Below are 19,616 nucleotides of genomic sequence, written 5' to 3' on the forward strand. Positions count from 1 at the left end.
TGAAGCCCCCGGGCCATGCCCGGATGGGCCCACGCCTTAAGACGGCATTGCCTCTAGCATAAAAAAAACTTACAGACGAAAATTCCGTAATCTAACAGTCGATATACATATATATTTTTGAAAAACAATAAGATTATAGTCTGCGATCCAGATCGAGTTTTGGATCGAAACTTTGTCTACTTTGATTCTTTAATTCAATTGAATATACTTCAATCTTATCTATGTCAAAAGTTTGGAACAAAGTTTAACGTGGTGTTATCGGCACATGATCGGTTTCGAATCGCAAACTTATACGAATAACGTGAAATCGTTTGGATTCGATTACTCGAATCCAAATAAAATTAAATCTTACTATTAATTTGAATGATTGTTTCACTGCATTTGATGTTTAATAATGAAGGATTATTTCGACTTTTGGCGTTTATCGATGGTTTTCTATCTAAAGATGCGTAATCGTATACGTAAATAATTATTTCTTTCCTTTTGAAGTATAGGGAAAATAGCTGGAAATCTATATGCTGGGGAATTTTGAGAATATCCATCCCTACCAGCAATGTTGTGAAATTTGCTAATACTTTCAAAAGAAAGGGCAAACCCTACAATAATATTTGTAGAACATGATTAGATTAAGCTAATTAGATTTCTTTTTCATAATGCCTCCAGGGTTTTTGAGCCAGGTAGGAGCTGGCTGCTCACGTTGTCTTCGTCTCTGCAAATGGCTACCAGTTGTATTTATAACCACTATTGTAGCTTGGTCATATTACGCTTATGTGGTTCAACTATGTTTCCGTATGTATCGATATTCCTATATGTATTTCTACTTCAATTAACCATATATACCTGCCACACAAACTGCATAGTAACAACTCACATACACCAGAAAATAATGCTTCACTTCTTACATTGTAACTTTGATAACATTCATATAGGAATTGTTTTTCTTACAAGAACTTCTAAATTGTTATAAATTACAACAAAAATAACTATAAATAAAATGTTATTTCAAAAGAAACAATACAAAAACAAATCTATAAAAAGTTATAATCTTCTTTGAACTAGCCAAGCCATTGTATTTTTTCACTACAACTATGCTCATATTAACATTGTTGACTAACTCTCACATTTTTAAGTCAGGTAGGAGCTAGTTGCTCACATTCTCATTTTCTCTCTAAATGGCCACCTGCTTTATTTTATCACCATTGTAGCTATGCTTATATGGTTCATCTGCGTTTTCCCATATGTATACAAAATGATTTGTGTATATCTTTTTCAATTACCAATGGTTACCCGTAAATCAGTTATATACACCCACACACGTTTTCATATGCATAAAACTTTTGTATACATCTTTTTCCTTTAAAAATATTTACATGTGTAATTTTTATATAACTAAGTCATACACAATTCATCATGTTTCCATGTATAAAAAGTATTTTTTGTTCAATGTTTATGTTTTTTCTAATCAACCATACACTTACAAACATCACATCAACCATTTGTATAGACCAGCCAATAATAGTTTGCTTCTCACATTGGTAATATTCACAAAAATATGTTACCCTCCTACAAGAACTTTTAATTTGTTATGAAATTTTAACAGAAATAACTTTAAATAATAAATTAACACTTTAAAAAGGACACTACATTGTCTTTTTCCTTTTAAAATATGGTTAGCCTAGTTGTATTTATAATTAGTATTGTAGTTTGGCTTTAGTATGCTCATAGGCATACCCAATGAGGGGCAGAGGGGGGCAGCTGCCCACCCCCCAGAAGAGAAATGAAAGCATAGTAGTTGACACACAGCCAAGATTCATCAATTTAAGTATCGATGGTTACCCCATCTAGTTCAGATCCTGGGTTTTTCCCTTGACTAGGCTCATGTGGTTCACCTGTGTTTTTGGATGAAAACAAAATATTTTTTGTATATCTTTTTTTCTTAGTCAACAGTTGTTACATGTAGCCTATAAAGTATATATACGTCATATCAACCATTTGTATAGACCAGCCAATAATAGTTTATTTCTCACATTGGTAATATTCACAAAAATTTTATTTTCCTCCTACAACACAAAAACCAGTTGCATACACCCACAAAACAACCGGTTACATCATGTTTCACCTATGTTTCAGTGTGGATAACAAAACATTTTGCATATATCTCCTTCGATTAACCATATTTACATTCGTAACCTTAATAATCCCCAAAGCAGAATTTTTTGCATTCTACAATGGAACCTCAGTTGAGTGGAAATGCTCTGTGGTAGAAATCCCAGGTATTTTATTATTAACATTGTAGCTTTGTCCTACTGTGCTTATGTGGTTCATTTCTGTTTCTAATATGTGTATAAAATGTTTTGTGTACATCTTTTTCCCTTGAAAATATTTACGTGTCCAACTTTTATATAATTAATACTCATACACCCATACACAATTCATCATGTAGTAGAAATCCCCATCATAAAAAACACTCTTAAAATTCTTCCAGATTGTTCTGCAGTGCAATGCTACTTAGCACTAATTGTTCTGTCACGTACATAGCAGATTTTAGCATATTTTGCTGTGGGGATAACAACCAGTCATATACACACCTTATCATTCACTTGTGTTTTCATATGTATAAAAAACAGGACAAAGACTTTCTTTCTTTCTTTCAAACCAATGGCTACCGGCTTTATTTTATGATCAACATTGTAGCTATGCTTATATGGTTCATCTGTGTTTTCCCATATGTATACAAAATATTTTGTGTATATCTTTTTCAATTACCAATGGTTACCTGTAAATCAGTTATATACACCCACACACATGTCCATATGCATAAAACTTTTGTATACATCTTATTCCTTTAAAAATATTTACATGTGTAATTTTTATATAACTAAGTCATACACAATTCATGTTTCCATGTATAAAAAGTATTTTTTGTTCAATGTTTATGTTTTTTCTAATCAATCATTCACTTACAAACGTCATATCAACCATTTGTATAGACCAGCCAATAATAGTTTACTACTTCTCACATTGGTAATATTCACAAAAATATATTTTCCTCCTACAAGAACTTTTAATTTGTTACAAAATTTTAACAGAAATAACTTTAAATAATAAATTAACACTTTAAAAAGGACACTACATTGTCTTTTTCCTTTTAAAATATGGTTAACCTAGTTGTATTTATAATTAGTATTGTAGTTTGGCTTTAGTATGCTCATAGGCATACCCAATGAGGGGCAGAGGGGGGGCAGCTGCCCCCCCCCCCAGAAGAGAAATGAAAGCGTAGTAGTTGACACACAGCAAAGATTTATCAATTTAAGTATCGGTGAGTTGCCCCCATCTAGTTCAGATCCTGGGTTTTTCCCTTGACTAGGCTCATGTGGTTCACCTGTGTTTTTGGATGAAAACAAAATATTTTTTGTATATCTTTTTTCTTCATTCAAAAATTCTTACATGTAGCCTATAAAGTTCACAAAAACCAGTTGCATACACCCACAAAAACAACTGCTGACACCATGTTTCACCTATGTTTCTGTGTGGATAACAAAACATTTTGCATATATCTCCTTCAATTAACCATATTTACATTTGTAACCTTAATAACCCCTCAAAGCAGAATTTTTTGCAATCTGCAATGGAACCTCCGTTGAGTGGAAATGCTCTGCGGTAGAAATCCCAGGAATTTTGTTATCAACTTTGTAGCTTGGTCCTACTGTGCTTATGTGGTTCATCTGTGTTTCTAATATGTATATAAAATGTTTTGTATACATGTTTTTCCCTTAACAATATTTACATGTCCAACTTTTATATAATTAATACTCGTACACCCATACACAATTCATCATGTGATAGAAATCCCCATCATAAAAAACACTCTTAAAATTCTTTCATATTGTTCTACAGTGCAATGCTACTTAGCACTAATTGTTCTCTCACGTACATAGCAGATTCTAGCATATTTTTCTGTGGGATAACAACCAGTCATATACATCCCTTATCATTCACTTATGTTTTCATATGTATAAAAAACAGGGCTGTAACTAGACTTTCTTTCTTCATTCCGAGCACAACTCATGTCTATCACCATCTATAGGTGATTTACTACCTAGTGAGTTGTGCCGGAAGTGTAACTTTGTGTGTGTGCGTATGTAATGTTGTGTTTGATTTTTCAGTGCTGCCATCTATATTTCAGAAGTGAAGTGAGTGATGTGTAATGATTGAATTACAATTTATACTGTTTGTAGGTCTGTTGCTCTGTGTGGTGAGACTTTTTAACCGTAACTAGACTGGGACTACCGGAGCCCCGAGCTGAACGAGAGGCCTCACAAATAATGTAATTTATTCTGCATAATTTTTTCCCTTTTATGGAGGCTCCCAAGAAGATATCTGCCCTATGTCCGGAGAAGGCATGCTACAATCCTGATGAAAATATCTTGTGCGTATATTTTTCAAGCAAGCATACATTTAAAATATTGATATCAACTATTTACACATACCAGCCAATCATATTTCACTTCTCACATTGATAATATTTATATAAATATTGTTTATTGTACATGAACTTCTAATTTGTTATAAATTTCAACAGAAAAAAAAAACTTTGAATAAAATATTATTTTGAAAGAAACAATACAAAAGCAACTGTAGAAAGCTATTATTTTCTTTGTTTGCTTTCTTTAACTAGCCAAGAAGATTGTATTTTTTCACTACAACTATGCTCATATTAACATTGTTGACTAACTCTCACATTTTTAAGTCAGGTGTGAGCTAGTTGCTCGCATTGTCATTTTCTCTCTAAATGGCTACCTGCTTAATACCTACCTGCTAAACACCTTTATTTTATGATCAACATTGTAGCTATGCTTATATGGTTCATCTGTGTTTTCCCATATGTATAGAAAATGTTTTGTGTATATCTTTTTCAATTACCAATGGTTACCTGTAAATCAGTTATATACACCCACACACATTTCCATATGCATAAAACTTTTGTATACATCTTATTCCTTTAAAAATATTTACATGTGTAATTTTTATATAACTAAGTCATACACAATTCATGTTTCCATGTATAAAAAGTATTTTTTGTTCCATGTTTATGTTTTTTCTAATCAATCATTCACTTACAAACGTTATATCAACCATTTGTATAGACCAGCCAATAATAGTTTATTTTTCACATTGGTAATATTCACAAAAATATATTTCCCTCCTACAAGAACTTTTGATTTGTTACGAAATTTTAACAGAAATAACTAAATAATAAATTAACACTTTAAAAAAGACACTACATTGTCTTTTTCCTTTTAAAATATGGTTAACCTAGTTGTATTTATAATTAGTATTGTAGTTTGGCTTTAGTATGCTCATAGGCATACCCAATGAGGGGCAGACTGCCCACCCCCCAGATGAGAAATGAAAGCGTAGTAGTTGGCACACAGCAAAGATTTATCAATTTAAGTATCGGTGAGTTGCCCCCATCTAGTTCAGATCCTGGGTTTTTCCCTTGACTAGGCTCATGTGGTTCACCTGTGTTTTTGGATGAAAACAAAATATTTTTTGTATATCTTTTTTCTTCATTCAAAAATTCTTACATGTAGCCTATAAAGTTCACAAAAACCAGTTGCATACACCCACAAAAACAACTGCTTACACCATGTTTCACCTATGTTTCTGTGTGGATAACAAAACATTTTGCATATATCTCCTTCAATTAACCATATTTACGTTTGTAACCTTAATAACCCCTCAAAGCAGAATTTTTTGCATTCTACAATGGAACCTCTGTTGAGTGGAAATGCTCTGTGGTAGAAATCCCAGGTATTTTATTATTAACATTGTAGCTTGGTCTTACTGTGCTTCTAATATGTATACAAACTGTTTTGTGTGTTTCTTTTTCAATTACCAATTGTTACCTGTAAATCAGTTATATACACCCACACACATTTGCATATGCATAAAACTTTTGTATACATCTTTTTCTCTTAACAATATTTACATGTGTAATTTTTATATAACTAATAGTGAAACACACTTCATCATGTTTCCATGTGTAAAAAGTATTTTTTGTTCAATGTTTGTTTTTTCTAATCAACCATATACTTACAAACATCATAGTAATCGTTTGTATAGACCAGCCAATAATAGTTTACTACTTCTCACGTTGGTAATATTCACAAAAATATATTTTCCTCGTACAAGAACTTTTAATTTGTTACATAATTTTAACAGAAGTAACTTTAAATAACAAATTAACACTTTAAAAGGAAAATACACATTGCCTTCTTCCTCTATAAATGTTCACGTAGTTGTATTTATAATCAATATTATGTATAGTATGGCTATACGTATGCTCATTCACCTGTTTTTTTGATTGAAAACAAAAAACATTGATAATATTGACTACTTTTCATTTACATGAAACAAATGTTTTAGTGATCATTGAGGGGCAATTGGGTGGTGTCAGACAAATCACGCTGTTTTAAAACCTACTTAAGAACCAGTTCTATGTGTGCTTAAATAATATCAAATGAAAAACACATGAAACCATCCAAGTTGAAAGAACCTATTATGAAGTAACTGATATATGACAGGGTGAGAAAACTCAAGTCAGTTTCACCTCAAATAACTTAGGAACCATTGGCTATGGAAACATACTTTCATTTGGAAAAAGTATTTAAATAATGTTTCTCCATCTTAGATGTGCCATTTATTTTACCAAGGTGTGTACTGAGATACAATATTTAATTTTTTATACATTCCTCACCCCTTACACAGCAACAACTTTTCAATTGGAAGTTATCTCCTGAGGCCAGCAAAAAAAAAAAAAAAAATTACATGCTTCTAAGTGCGATATTTACTGGGATATTTGAGTTGCTTAAACTAACAGACAAGCTCATTCTATGCTTTAAATGCTGTTCTTTCACTGATTTTCAGTGAGTTTTGGAAAAATTCAAATATCTCATATTGCACTTAGAACTTCATGGAATTTTTTTTGTTGGGCTCAGGAGAGAAGGCGGCAACTTTTGAACTTGCCAATATAAAAACTGTAATAGTACTGAATAATGTTTGTTAATCATGGTATCGAAGTTTTTATTTATTCTTTAATATTAATTATAATGTAAAGCTGTTGTAATGATGGTTTTTTTCCTTACAGTTACTGTTGAAAGCACTGTACAGAAAGGTAAGTGAACAATAAAACATTATCTTAAATAAGCCTACTACATAAATCTTAAGTCTCATCAATGTTTTTTAAAGCAGATAATTAAAAAAAATTATTAATATTTTAATGACCTTTGTTCCAAATTGGGAACATTGGTTTTATTAATTAGAAATTTTTCTTTTCTTTCACATGAAAGCACTTGATTTTTTTTTCCCATGAAAGCACTTGGTTTTTTCTCCCTGATGGTGAGATTCCAAACTTAATTTACAGAACTAAAATTTTGTTCATTTCAGCACTTATGCCATAAATTTAATATTTTAAAAATCATCCATTTTTGAATAATATATATATATTTTTAATTTTAATGTTTCTATGGGCATGGACAAATTTCAGAAAACATACTACTACTACTTAACCGTACATGCATCTCATACACATTCCTCTATGGAATTTCTAGCGAATTGGTACATGCCTGGATGTGTCTGTACATGTTGTGAACCTAAGGAAGTTTGTTTCTGTGTAATGCTTGTTATGTGTAGTGCTGCCATCTATTTTTGTAACTGAATGAAGTGTAATAATTTAAAATTTTACTGTTGTAAGCCTGTTGCTTTCTGTGGTGAAACTTCAGAAAACATACTATGCTCTTGTCAGTAGAGCACGAGACTCTTAATATCAGAAAACATACTAGAAGAAAAAAAATTTTGTGAATTATTTGGTTGATATCTTTAAACTAAAGGATCAGAAGGGGGGAATAATAGGAAAAAAATAAGAAAATCAATCCAAATCTTAATTCGGCCTGTAAAAGGTTTATACTAGGACTGGGAATTGATTAAAATTTTCAAATGGTTAGTCAAAAATTTTGATCAATTTATTGGCTGATTAATCAAATTTTAATCAAATATTTTTTGTAACTATATAATATTAACTGTTTATAATATAAACACGTACAAAAAAAATGTTTTTATTAGAGTTTTATTCACCTATTTGTTAGTTTTAAATAAATATAAGGATAAATTAAGAAATAAAGGCTGCGCCCGCATAAAGAAATTCAAGATGCTAAACGTATTTGTCAAATCTTGAAGAGTTTATTCACTTAGATCTTGTCATTTAAATAAGTTATTTTAGGTTAATCACTGTTTTCGAAACCAATCTTCATACAGTTGCTTGTTTTCCTAGAAACTCTTGCCAAATAGTACTTGTTGGGAGAAAATCTGTTGCTTCCCAAATACAAGTACAAAGGCCACAGCAGGCAAACTGCCCAATGAAGTGGCTGAAAAAAAAATGTCTGCAAAAATATGGATGTCAAAAATATATATGAAATACACGAAAACTGTTATTTTCATGGTGGAGACAATAAATTTTGGTTTTGTCTTCTGAAATGCCCATCAAACTCAGTTTAAAACTGAAATTTCTGTATCACCAGTTTTCATTTAAATGACATGTATTCCCCAAGGCCGAAAAATTTGATTGATACATTGATTCAAATATTTCTAAATATGGTCACTCATCTAAAATGTCTGACTGACTGACTGAAATGGGACTTTGTAAGAGGTAACGGGTGTCTTATAAATGCTCTCTTGTTCGCTCCGTAAAGGGTACGGCTCTGTACGAGCTGGGATCTCCAATTGGAAATTTGGAATTTTGGCTAAGGAAAACTTGAGATTGATGCGAGGTGAAAATATGTATAAGTGTAAGTGTTGTGTGTGGGGGAAATATTTTACATATTGGAAGAAACATAATTTAAGACATCAAAAATTTGTTCCATCAAATAAGTCAAGTTAAATTACAAACTTTTTCTGCAAAGTTTAATCGGATTGATTCAGTCGATTAACTCAACTACAATTTTTAACTGCGATTAACAATTGATCAATCAACCAACCCGATTAATCAATTAAGCGGACCAGCCTTAGTTTATACATATTTATTTATTCAATATTGGTTGGCCGAGGCCTATACAAGGGAATGCGGTGATGAAGTTAGACAGAGATGATTGATGTCACAAAGAAAATCGGAAATTGTTTCACAATCAATAATGTTTGGGGGGAGGTTGTTCCAGTCGGTTATTGTTCGAGGAAAGAAACTAAATTTGAAACAATCTGAGGATGCAAAGATGGGTTTCAATTTTTGTGAATGGTTAATTCTTTTTGAAAAGTATGAAGCTGGAGTTTGAAGGTTTGAGGTGTCGATATGAAAATGACCATGGAGAATTTTAAAAAGGAAGAATAACCGAGAGATATATCTACGGGTAAAAAGTGGTTGCATATTGAGTTGGCGCTTGAGTTCAGTGATGGAGGCTGAGGATGACCAACAGTTAAGAATGAAGCGGGTGGATTTATTTTGAATAGATTCTAATTTGTCTATATTGGAGAGAGTATAGGGGTCCCAGATTTCACAGGCATATGAGAGTAGAAGAAGGATGTAGGTTTGAAAGCAGAGATGTCTGAGGTGACTGGTGGTGGAGTTTTTGAGTTTCCGTCAAAGAAAAGAGTTTTTGGAGACATTTATGAAAGAGGTAATCAACATGGAGATTCCAACGGAGGTCAGTAGAAATAATTACACCCAGATATTTATAACTAGAAATTTCGGTGATCAAGGAGTTATCGATAGTGTAAGAAGAAATGAGGGGAAGTCTTTTGCGAGTAATTCTCATAAAAACTGTTTTTGAAGAATTAAGGGGTAATTGCCAGGACGAGCACCATTGAGAGAGGTTAAGGTTATTTTGGAGAAATGATTGGTCAGATTCATTGTGCACCATGTGGTAGATGACGCAATCATCTGCATAGAGTCTAATATGACAATCTATGGAGTTTGGGAGATCGTTAATGTAAATCAAAAACAATAATGGTGAGAGGACCGAACCCTGGGGTGTGCCATACTCAACTTGGAGAAATGGGGAGTTCTGGTCCTTGAAGCAAACAAACTGACTGCGGTTGGTAAGGAAGGCTTCCACCCATTTAAGCAGTTGAACACATAGGCCAAGGTTTTGGAGTTTAAGAAGAAGTTCATTGTGGGGCACCCTGTCAAAAGGTTTAGAGAAATCCAAGAAAATTACATCCATTTGGCATTTTTGTTGATACTGTATGAAAAGAGCTAATTGGGTAGTTACTGATAAAGATGGTCGAAAGCTGTGCTGATTTGAGAAAAAGAAGTTTATTGAATCGAGGTGTGAGCGGATTTCCTTGGCAACTATGTGCTCAAAAAGCTTGCAGCAGGTAGAGGTGATAGCGACGGGTCTGAAATTAAGAGGATTTGAAAGAGAACCTGATTTATGTATTGGGATAATCCTATTAATTTTCCAGTCAGATGGTAAGGTTGATGTGTTTAATGATACGTTGAAGATAATCAAAAGATAATTAGAGATTTCATCAGCGCAAAATTTAAGAATATAATCTGGGATCCCATCGGGACCAGTGGAGTGGGGTTTCAGATTTTTTAAAAGGTTAAGAAGGCCTGCTTTGGAGAAAAATACAGGACTAGTGTTGAATAATATCGCCACAGAATTTAATCTGGCTTTTTCGTCAGTTTTTTCCTCTGAACGCACTCCTTCTTCCTTTTCCCTGAGTGATATCAAGGTGAGTGGTGAAGTGTCGATATTATCAATTTTTTGGGAAGATGGGCCAGCTGATTTAGGGCAAAGGAAATTCCAAAATTTTGAAGGGTTAGTTTTAAGGTATTGAGGTAAAAGTTAGTTGGGTAATGTGTTTTTTGGTGGAGGATGAGATATTTAAGGTCCCGTGTAGAGGCTGAGATCTTATTTCTGAGAGAAAGCGAGTTATTGAATTTGAGTTTGGAGACATTTCGGCTAATTTTTCTTTTTAAATGAATAATATCATGATTGATCCAGGAGTTAAAGATATATTTTGATGAGGTATTTTTGATGGGAACAGAGGCTTTGCATATCTCGATAACAGCTTTGAATTTACTCCAGAGAATATGAACATCATTTGAGTCAGAAAATGAAACGAATTCAGGGAAATGGGTGTGGAGGATATTTTGCAGAAGGGGAAAGTTGGCCTTGTTAAAATTGAGTTTTGCAGTGTGCTTTAAGGAGGGGGGGGGGGGTATGATGGAGAGAAAAATTTACAAAGGACATTTTGTGTTCGGAAATGCCATCAAAAACTGAGATATTGGAAATCAAGATTTTATTTGAAACAGCAATTAAATCTAATGTAGAGCTTGAATAGTTCGAGATTCTTGTCGGTTTTAGGATAGTTTGAATGAGATTAAATTTAAGGAAAAGAAAAAAAACTCTATTATTAATAAAATGGTTACCCCAGAGGGACTCCAATTTATGCCAGTCAATTCCGGGTAGGTTCCAGTCACCAGCTATGATAAGGTAGTGTGAATTAGAAAATTTATCTAAAATTGATTCGAATTCGATAAAACAGTGAAGATCTGGGGTAGTGGGTAAATAAAGAGAGAATATTGCAATAGGAGTGCAGTTCGGGCAATGCCACTCGGCCCCAACGATTTCAAGATTGGTATCCAACAAAATTTCAAGAAGAGGAATGGAGCTGTTAAAGACTAGGGCAACACCCCCTCCCCGGGTGTTTCTATCTTTACGAAACGCAAGGTAGTTAGGAGGTAAAAACTCAGAATTTCTGATATTTCTATGTAACCAAGTTTCAGTGACAGCAAGAAAACTTGGGTTATGAGCTAACAATATGGATTCAAACTAATGAATTTTATTGGAAATGCTTCTTTTGCATTTATAGTACCAATTTTGAAGGAATATTTCCGAGGTGCTACTAGGGAATTTGAGATGGTGGGGTCTCGGGTGCGAAGCCTAAAGGGGCGGTGGAAGAAGATTGGGGGAAAGTCAGGTGGGGGGGAGGATTACGATGAGTTTGGGAAATCGGGAGGATATCATTAGCATTGGGATCCCAAATGTATTTAGTGTTATTGATGAGGGCAAAGTTGTGAAAAAGTTTGACTTTCAGACCAGCGTCGCAGAATTTCTGGGAAGCCCTCCAAATCTGTCCCCACAGTCTGCGTGTCTCGAGAGAAAAATCCTCGGAAATGAAAATTCCACTATTTTTTCATTTGGAGGCGTTTTGGAAAATTTCGGTTTTCACTTTGTATTTATTGAATTTTATTATAGAGTCTAGATCCGACGTCTCTTTTAGAACCAAGTCTATGGCAGCGGTCAATATTGGAAGGTGAGATTTTGATGTCTAAAAGATCGGAGCAGTAATTAATAATTTTTGATTCAAGCATCGAGGGGGTTTTCCAAGTTCGAGGGTTCCTCTGCGATGCCACGAAATATCAAGTTGGCGTGACGGGAGCGGGGTCCTGAAGGTCGGTTGTTATTTTGTTGACAAGGGAAGAATGAAATTCGGAAAAGTCTGATGAAAGGTCAGAAACCTGTTTCTGGAGGTCTTCGATAGGGAAAAATTTGTCTTCAACTGCACTTAATTGTTGGGATAAGCCGTTTAGTTGGGTACTGAAAGAGTCCTGTTTTTGTGAGAGACGTGTCAGTTGGTTGAGAATAGTCATTTGAGTATCACGAATATTAAGAAGGATAGAAGAATCAGAATTATCAGGCTGCATCAGAAGGGGAATTTGAAATAGATTGTGTTTGAGATTTTGTGGGTGAGCGGAGAACTTTAGGACCAGGATTCGACTTGATATCTCCGAAAAGCAAGAGAAGAAGGAACAGGTGAGAAGTTGGAGAGAGGGGGGAATGCAACGAGTGTGTAAGATGGAACAACCTTTAACATAAAATTGGGGTGGTGGGGCGATTCAATTGGAAACATATTATGGGTAGAATGGTAAACAAACAAAACATAGTAAAATATATGTAAAATAATCAGGAGATGGATGCGGGATCGTCGTAAAAATATTGACAGCAAAAGTAAAAGAAAAAAATTTAGAATTAGGTAAAGCTTAAAAACAGAAAAAGGACTAACCTGAATAAAAATGAGAACTTTCAGCATCATATTAGATGAGAATATGATGACCCCACATCCAACGTGGTATAATAGAGCGATGAATTTATACACACGCTGAGACGCCCCCTTTGCGGTGAACGAGTTCCAGGTGGCAACAGGTGGCACGGGAGAAATCCAAATCTGGGAGGTACGACAGCTAGCGAGCAAGGGAGATGATGTAGGAACAAATTTCTTGGCACATAGTGAGGAAGAAAATATCTGAGGAGATGAAAATATACTGTAAAATCCATCTTTTGCAAACACCAACAGGACAAAAAAATTTCATCTGTAAAAGAGTGGTGACCGTTAATCAGGGGTTTGAAATACATACATTTATTATACAAGGGAAAATTATTATTTGGCCGAGAAGAGAGGTGACTGCATCTAAGGGGTGGTTGTTGAGGGAGAGGGGCTTTACTGTATTTATGTACAGCGCTCTAAATCATTGATGGTTCATTGGTTCAAGACCATTCATCAATCAATTGGTCTATCAAGGAAAACATTAAGGTGGTCCACTGCCCCAAAGCAGAATATGTCAAAATCTGTGACATACATCACAGAACAATCAGTGCTACTGCAGAAAAATCTAGAAAAATTTTGAGAAAACATTAGTATGGGAACTTTTACTGCAGAACATTTCCAGTCAGCCGAGGGTTCGTTGCAGAACAATGCAAAACATTCTGCTTTGGGGGGTCCACTGCCCCAAAGCAGAATGTTTTGCATTGTTCTGCAATGAGCCCTCGACTGACTGGAAATGTTCTGCAGTTCCCGTAATAGTGTTTTCTGCATTTTTCTTAAAATTCTTCCCGATTGTTCTGCAATAGCACTGATTGTTCTGCGACGTACGTCGCAGACTTCGGCATATTCTGCTTTGGGGGTCCACTGGACCTGTAGCCAAAAAAAAACACCCCTCCTTCCACTGGTGATAGTGATTTTGGAAGCTGTGGGGAAAAATCACAGATCCTCCATCATTTTATGTTGTTTAAGCCATTTAATTGCAGAATGGTGATAAATGTTTATTGCTGTTCATTGATTGTCATGGGTTTCAGTCAAATAGCTAGCAGATTACTCATGTAGTATGATTTTCCTTAGGTGATTGCCATTGCCGCGGTCTCCACTATACAGATAAACCCAAATATTTTTCTTAACACTTGTGTTTCCATCAGTGTTTTTAAGAAACTGGATTTGATACTAGAGAAATGTGAATGGTTTTTTGGTGATTTTCCAACTTCTGGGTACTAATGTGGGTTTTTCTTTTTGGATCAGAAAAGTGTCTCCAGAGTTGTGGCAGTCTAACGAAATTTCAATAATAAACTCCTTTCAATGCTGCATAACTTACTACATATTGTAAGAACCTATATGTCATGGTATTCTGAATTACACATGTCCCCTAAAACAGAATATGTCAAAATCTGCAATGAACATCGCACAACAATCAATCTACTTTGGAGCCAGGAGACACCCAGACCACATCACCTTATGGTGATATTGGGCTCTGGAACACCTTTTATTCAATAAAATATATAAAAATATCATCAAAATTACATGAGGTGGCAATCGATCAAATATTAATACCTGTATTATGATTCATTAAAATCACATCAATTGGCTTATGGAATGTCCACGATAGCAGAGTGTCCAATCAGTGCTACTACAGAACAATCTGGAAGAATTTTAAGAAAAGTAGAAAACACTATTATCGGAAATTTTTAGATAGATATTATCTTTATTTAAAATTTTTAAACACAGTTACAAAACATTTAGGGGCTAAGCAAGCTTGTTAGCTCAAAAAACAATAATACATATGATACATATCTGTCAGCATATATATATATATAACACCAAAATATAAGTGGCAACATGAATGGAGTTGATGGACATTTAGCAGCGCACGCAAGATAAGAGAAGATTACATTAAAATATCAAATAGATAATTTAAATTTTCTTGAGTTAACAACCAAGATTTTATATTGATTAAAAAAGATGTGCGTGAAGATTTTTCACTTACTGAGGAAGTAAATTAAATATTTTGGAAGCTAAATAAAGGAAAAATTTTTGGAAACGAGTTTTATTAGGCCTTGGTTCCCGTATAGTATGACGTCTAAATTGTATTCCAGATTTATTGGTCCTAAATTGTAGGGAACATTTATTCCTGATAAAATAAAATTTCCTAATGTTACGATTCAATTCTACACTCAAATAATTAATGTGTTTTCCAGGGTAGTTTTGAATCTAAAAAAATCCCTAAATACTTAAAGGTGTCTACTCTATTTACAACTGTGCACATACAATCAGAGTTACAACCATCTGTCACACTATGATATTTTAGGATGTCAAAATCACTGAAAGTACCAGAACCAAATAACATTTTTAATTTTATCTATATTTAATTTTAAATTAGTATTTCTAAACCAGATATTTATTGAGTTAAGATCATTTTGCATGGTATTCCTCAAGTTAATTGAAGAGCTTTCTGAGTAACAAATAGCTAAATCATCAGCAAAAGCAGTGATTTTTCCTTTCAAATTAAAGTTATGCAGGTCATTTATGTATATTAGGACCAAGTACTGATCCTTGAGGTACACCAGATGTAATTTGTCTTTTAGAACCTTAAACGGAATTTACTTTCACACTTTGAACTCTGTTGGTAAGATATGTTTTGAAAAATTTAAGTGCCAAACCCTGAATTCCTGTATATTCGAATTTGGTTAGAAGAATACTATGATTCACGGTATCAAAAGCTTTGCTGATATCTAAAATAATATGATATCTATAATGATGCAACTTTACAATTATTGTTATATGCTATATATGCATTTGAAAGGTAATGAACAAGAGCGTTCTCTGTACTTTTTGAATCTAAATTGATTCTCACTAAAAAAATTAATGCTGTCAAGAAATTTAATTATTCTGGATTTAATTATTTTTTCTATGACCTTTGAGAAGACAGATAGTAAAGAAATCGGTCTATAATTATTAATACTCTTTCTGTCCCCTTTTTTGTAAATTGTTGAAACGATTGCAAGTTTCAGCCACTCTAGAAATTCGCCAGTGATAATCGTTTATTTTTAACTTAAATTAAAGATAAACGATGAAACATCACTTACATATGGTGCAATGCATTTCAATATTATGGAATTAATTTTGTCAAATCCTGATGAATTTTTGGAATGCAAAGAATTTATTATACTCAATACTTCATGACTATCCATAGGGTATATAAAAAAAGATTTCTCAAAATTTAAATTTGAACAATTTAATGAATTACAATTACTAGGAATATAATCATTTTTACAAAAATTAGAAATAAAAATCATTAATACATTGAGAAATATCACCAGTTGTTTCAGTAAACACTTTGTCAATGCTGCTATATTTATCCTCCCCAATTAATTTGTTAATTAAATTCCATTGAGATTTTCAGTCACCATTAGCCTGAATAAATGCTGCAATATAATAATCATTCTTATTTTGTTTTATCTCATTATTTAACATATTTCTAAAAGTCTTGAAGTTATTTTGTAGCTCAATATCAAGCGGTTTCTTTTTAATTTCTTTCAATAATCTATGCTTAATTTTAGTTTTTTCATAAATTTTTTTCATAATCCAGGGTTTTCTTATTCTTTTATTACACGTTACTGTAGTAGAAACTCAATTCTTAATTAAATCCGGGAAAGTATTCACATTCCCGAGTTTGCAGATTCACAACTGTAAACAGGATCCCATGTAACCATTTTTACAAGATCAATCAATTTATTTTTATCAAGATAGGTAGAGCACCTTGTTCCACAATTTGAGTCATTGCTGTTATTTGTTTCTAAATAAAATAAAACCATTTTATGATCAGTTATGCACAAATCAAGAAGTACCGCTTTCTTCACATTTAAATTTCTGGATCTACAAAAAATATGATCTATACAAGTTGACGTCTCATTGGTTTCTCTAGTTAGACGATTGAAATCCAGATCTTGACATCAGATTCACAAGAACAAATATTCGAGTCTTCGCATCTCAAAATATCAATGTTTAAGTCACCAATCAAATACATATCTTTATCTTGTTTGTTTTCCAGCAAATAATTAATTTTGTTTATGAATGTATCAATAGAATACATGTGGTACCTGTAAATACTTATTAAAATAAATTTATATTTCCCGTAAGTGCAATCAACCAACAACGAATCAACACATGTCATCTCATTTAAATGCAACTTATTAAAAATTATACTTTCAGAAAAAAATAGTGCTATGCCATGAGAGCGATTTATGTTCCCACATTTTTTTTGAAATAAACTTCTGTACCCATGTATCTTATAAAACGAAGTTTCACATTCAGAGATCCAGATTTCACTTAGTATTATTACTGACGGTTTTACATAAAGCTGATCTAAATATGCAAAAAAGATGTCAAAATTTGCACGTAAACTACGTATATTCAAGTGGCCTATAAGATTCTGATGATATTTATATTGCCATTACAAAATATTTTGAAATCATCAATTGTAGAAAATGTCAAATTCTGATCCATTTATAAAAACAGGCAAAAACAATCACATACCTGAGTTACAAATTTTTCAATACATCTGAATTCACTACACAAAATGATCGATCACCTAATTGCTTCCTCACTAGAATTTTACCATCTTTGACCCACACGAAAGTATAACCCTTCTGTTTCACAACTTCCTTGGCCTCCTTCAGAAGTAGTTTATTCTGCTGTGTGAGGTGCTAGCTGTTTTTTTTTACAGTAGAGCATTGCCAGTCAACCGAGCATGGTCCCCACATCCTGGAGCAGGGCCCCATAGGCTGGGATCTGTGGTGGGCCCCAAGCCAGACTTTTCATGGGCCCTTCTATTTTGAATTTATAGCGTGAAAAGACAAAATTTTTGTAATTGTCCCAGCCCGGTCAGCCCCACCCTTGTGGGGGGTCCATGCAGCCGAGGACTCATTGCAAAACAATGCAAAACCTGCTTTGGGGCACATGCCAAGATGGGACTCCACAGGAATTTAATTAGTCATTCACTCATACGATCTCTTGTACTTCTGGAAAAAATTGTAATTGGCACTGGGTACATCAACCAATCAGCTGATCTTTTAAATCTATCAATAGATATGTACTTTCTTTGCAAATATACGAAAAGTTCTATAAGAGGGCCATTCTCCCAAAGCTGACATTTAATAGAGGTCAGACTCAGATCAAGGGTCTGCCTTCAAAAGCCTAGGAGCAAAAACTAATGTGAAAAAAGAATGGTTCTGTCAAATAAAATATGGGATGTGTGGTCATCATACAGCCTTTGCTCATGGCAATAGACTGGAGTTGCACTCATTTTGAAGGAAAGGAAGGTTTTTTTACCTCCACTACGTAGCTGACAAATTGCCCTGGATCTGCACCTGATAGAGGTAGACTAAAGGCACATTTATACATGTTAAGTGATTAAGTCAACTGGGTCATTCCATGTCAAATCACCCAGCCATGACACCCATAGTCTCAGATTTCAATGATTTTTTTTTTATTTGTTGCATTCACCATCCTTATTAACCGTGTGAAATATTATTTGCATATCTCTAAAACTTTTTGAGAAAAAAAATGTTGAAATTTATGAAAAACTGATGCAGATGACTTTTCCGAGGCTCAATTTTTAAGCGGCATTGTTTGAGAAAATAAATCATACCTTTTTCAATTTTCAATATATTCAAGTGAAATTTTCACTAAAGTGTTCACAAAAACATACAGAATATGAATAAAAATAATTCATACACTTACATTTGAAATTTACATACAAAAAAATTATGTAAACTTTGTTTTTGAGGAATTTTTCGTTAGAAAAAATACAATTTTTCAAACATATTTTTAGACCAGAGGCACAGCAGTTACCAAAACAACTTTTATTTTAAATTTCTCCTAAATATATGAAGTAAAATACTGGAGAAAAAAAATAATGGTTTTTTGACCGTTAATATGTTTATTCTGGCTCGCAACACAAAATTCATCGAAATAAGACTGGATCTTTCCAATTTCAAATCATTCAACTAGATACTGAAATGCAACACATCATCTCAGATTCCAATTATTATTTTTTGTTTATTGCTTCTACCATGCTTGTTGACCATGCAAAGTTTCATGTACATATCTCAAAAACTTTTTGAGAAAAAAAAATGTTTTCTAACCTCACGAATGACGTCTCTTATGCTAACCCCATTCAAGCAATATTATTTGTGAAAATATATCATAACTTTGCAGATTTTCAATATATACAAATGAAATTGCCACTAAAATGCTCACAAAAAAATGCAGATTATGAATAGAAAAAATTTAAACCTAAGAGGAAAAAAGTCATTTGAATTTAATTTTTTAATTTTTTTTTTTAACACAATTTTTTAAACACTTTTTTTTTGGATGCACAGCATGAATTTTCAATTTTTTTAAATTTAATCCTATTAATATATTAAGAAGACTGTAGAAAAGTAAGCATTATTTTGACAGTTAATACATTTGAGTAACAAAACTCAATTCTACTTGTATGACTACAT

The 19,616-nt window shown here is 33.2% G+C and overlaps 1 protein-coding gene across 4 annotated transcripts in view; it reads left to right on the forward strand.

Annotated features, from left to right (window-relative positions):
• Positions 1-522: 522 nt before the first annotated feature.
• Positions 523-19,616, forward strand: part of LOC149080065 (palmitoyltransferase ZDHHC20-B-like) — a 92,066-nt gene continuing 72,972 nt past the window's right edge. For 2 of the 4 annotated variants that reach the window (XR_016193526.1, XM_089239017.1), the window contains exons 1-2: positions 536-789; positions 7,151-7,177. Coding sequence is in view for 3 of the 4 variants with exons in the window: in XM_089239017.1 (XP_089095143.1) it covers positions 654-789; positions 7,151-7,177 (163 nt within the window). In the remaining variant the exon portion in view is untranslated. Of the gene's footprint in view, positions 790-4,338; positions 4,430-7,150; positions 7,178-19,616 lie in introns of those variants that run through there. The other 2 variants (XM_089239019.1, XM_089239020.1) reach the window with 2 other exon arrangements.

The sequence above is a fragment of the Pholcus phalangioides genome, unplaced genomic scaffold (genome assembly GCF_987345545.1).
Source record: "Pholcus phalangioides strain wild (caught in Gottingen) unplaced genomic scaffold, Ppha-v1.0 ptg000011l_1, whole genome shotgun sequence".
In the NCBI taxonomy this organism is placed as follows: Eukaryota; Metazoa; Arthropoda; class Arachnida; order Araneae; family Pholcidae; genus Pholcus; species Pholcus phalangioides.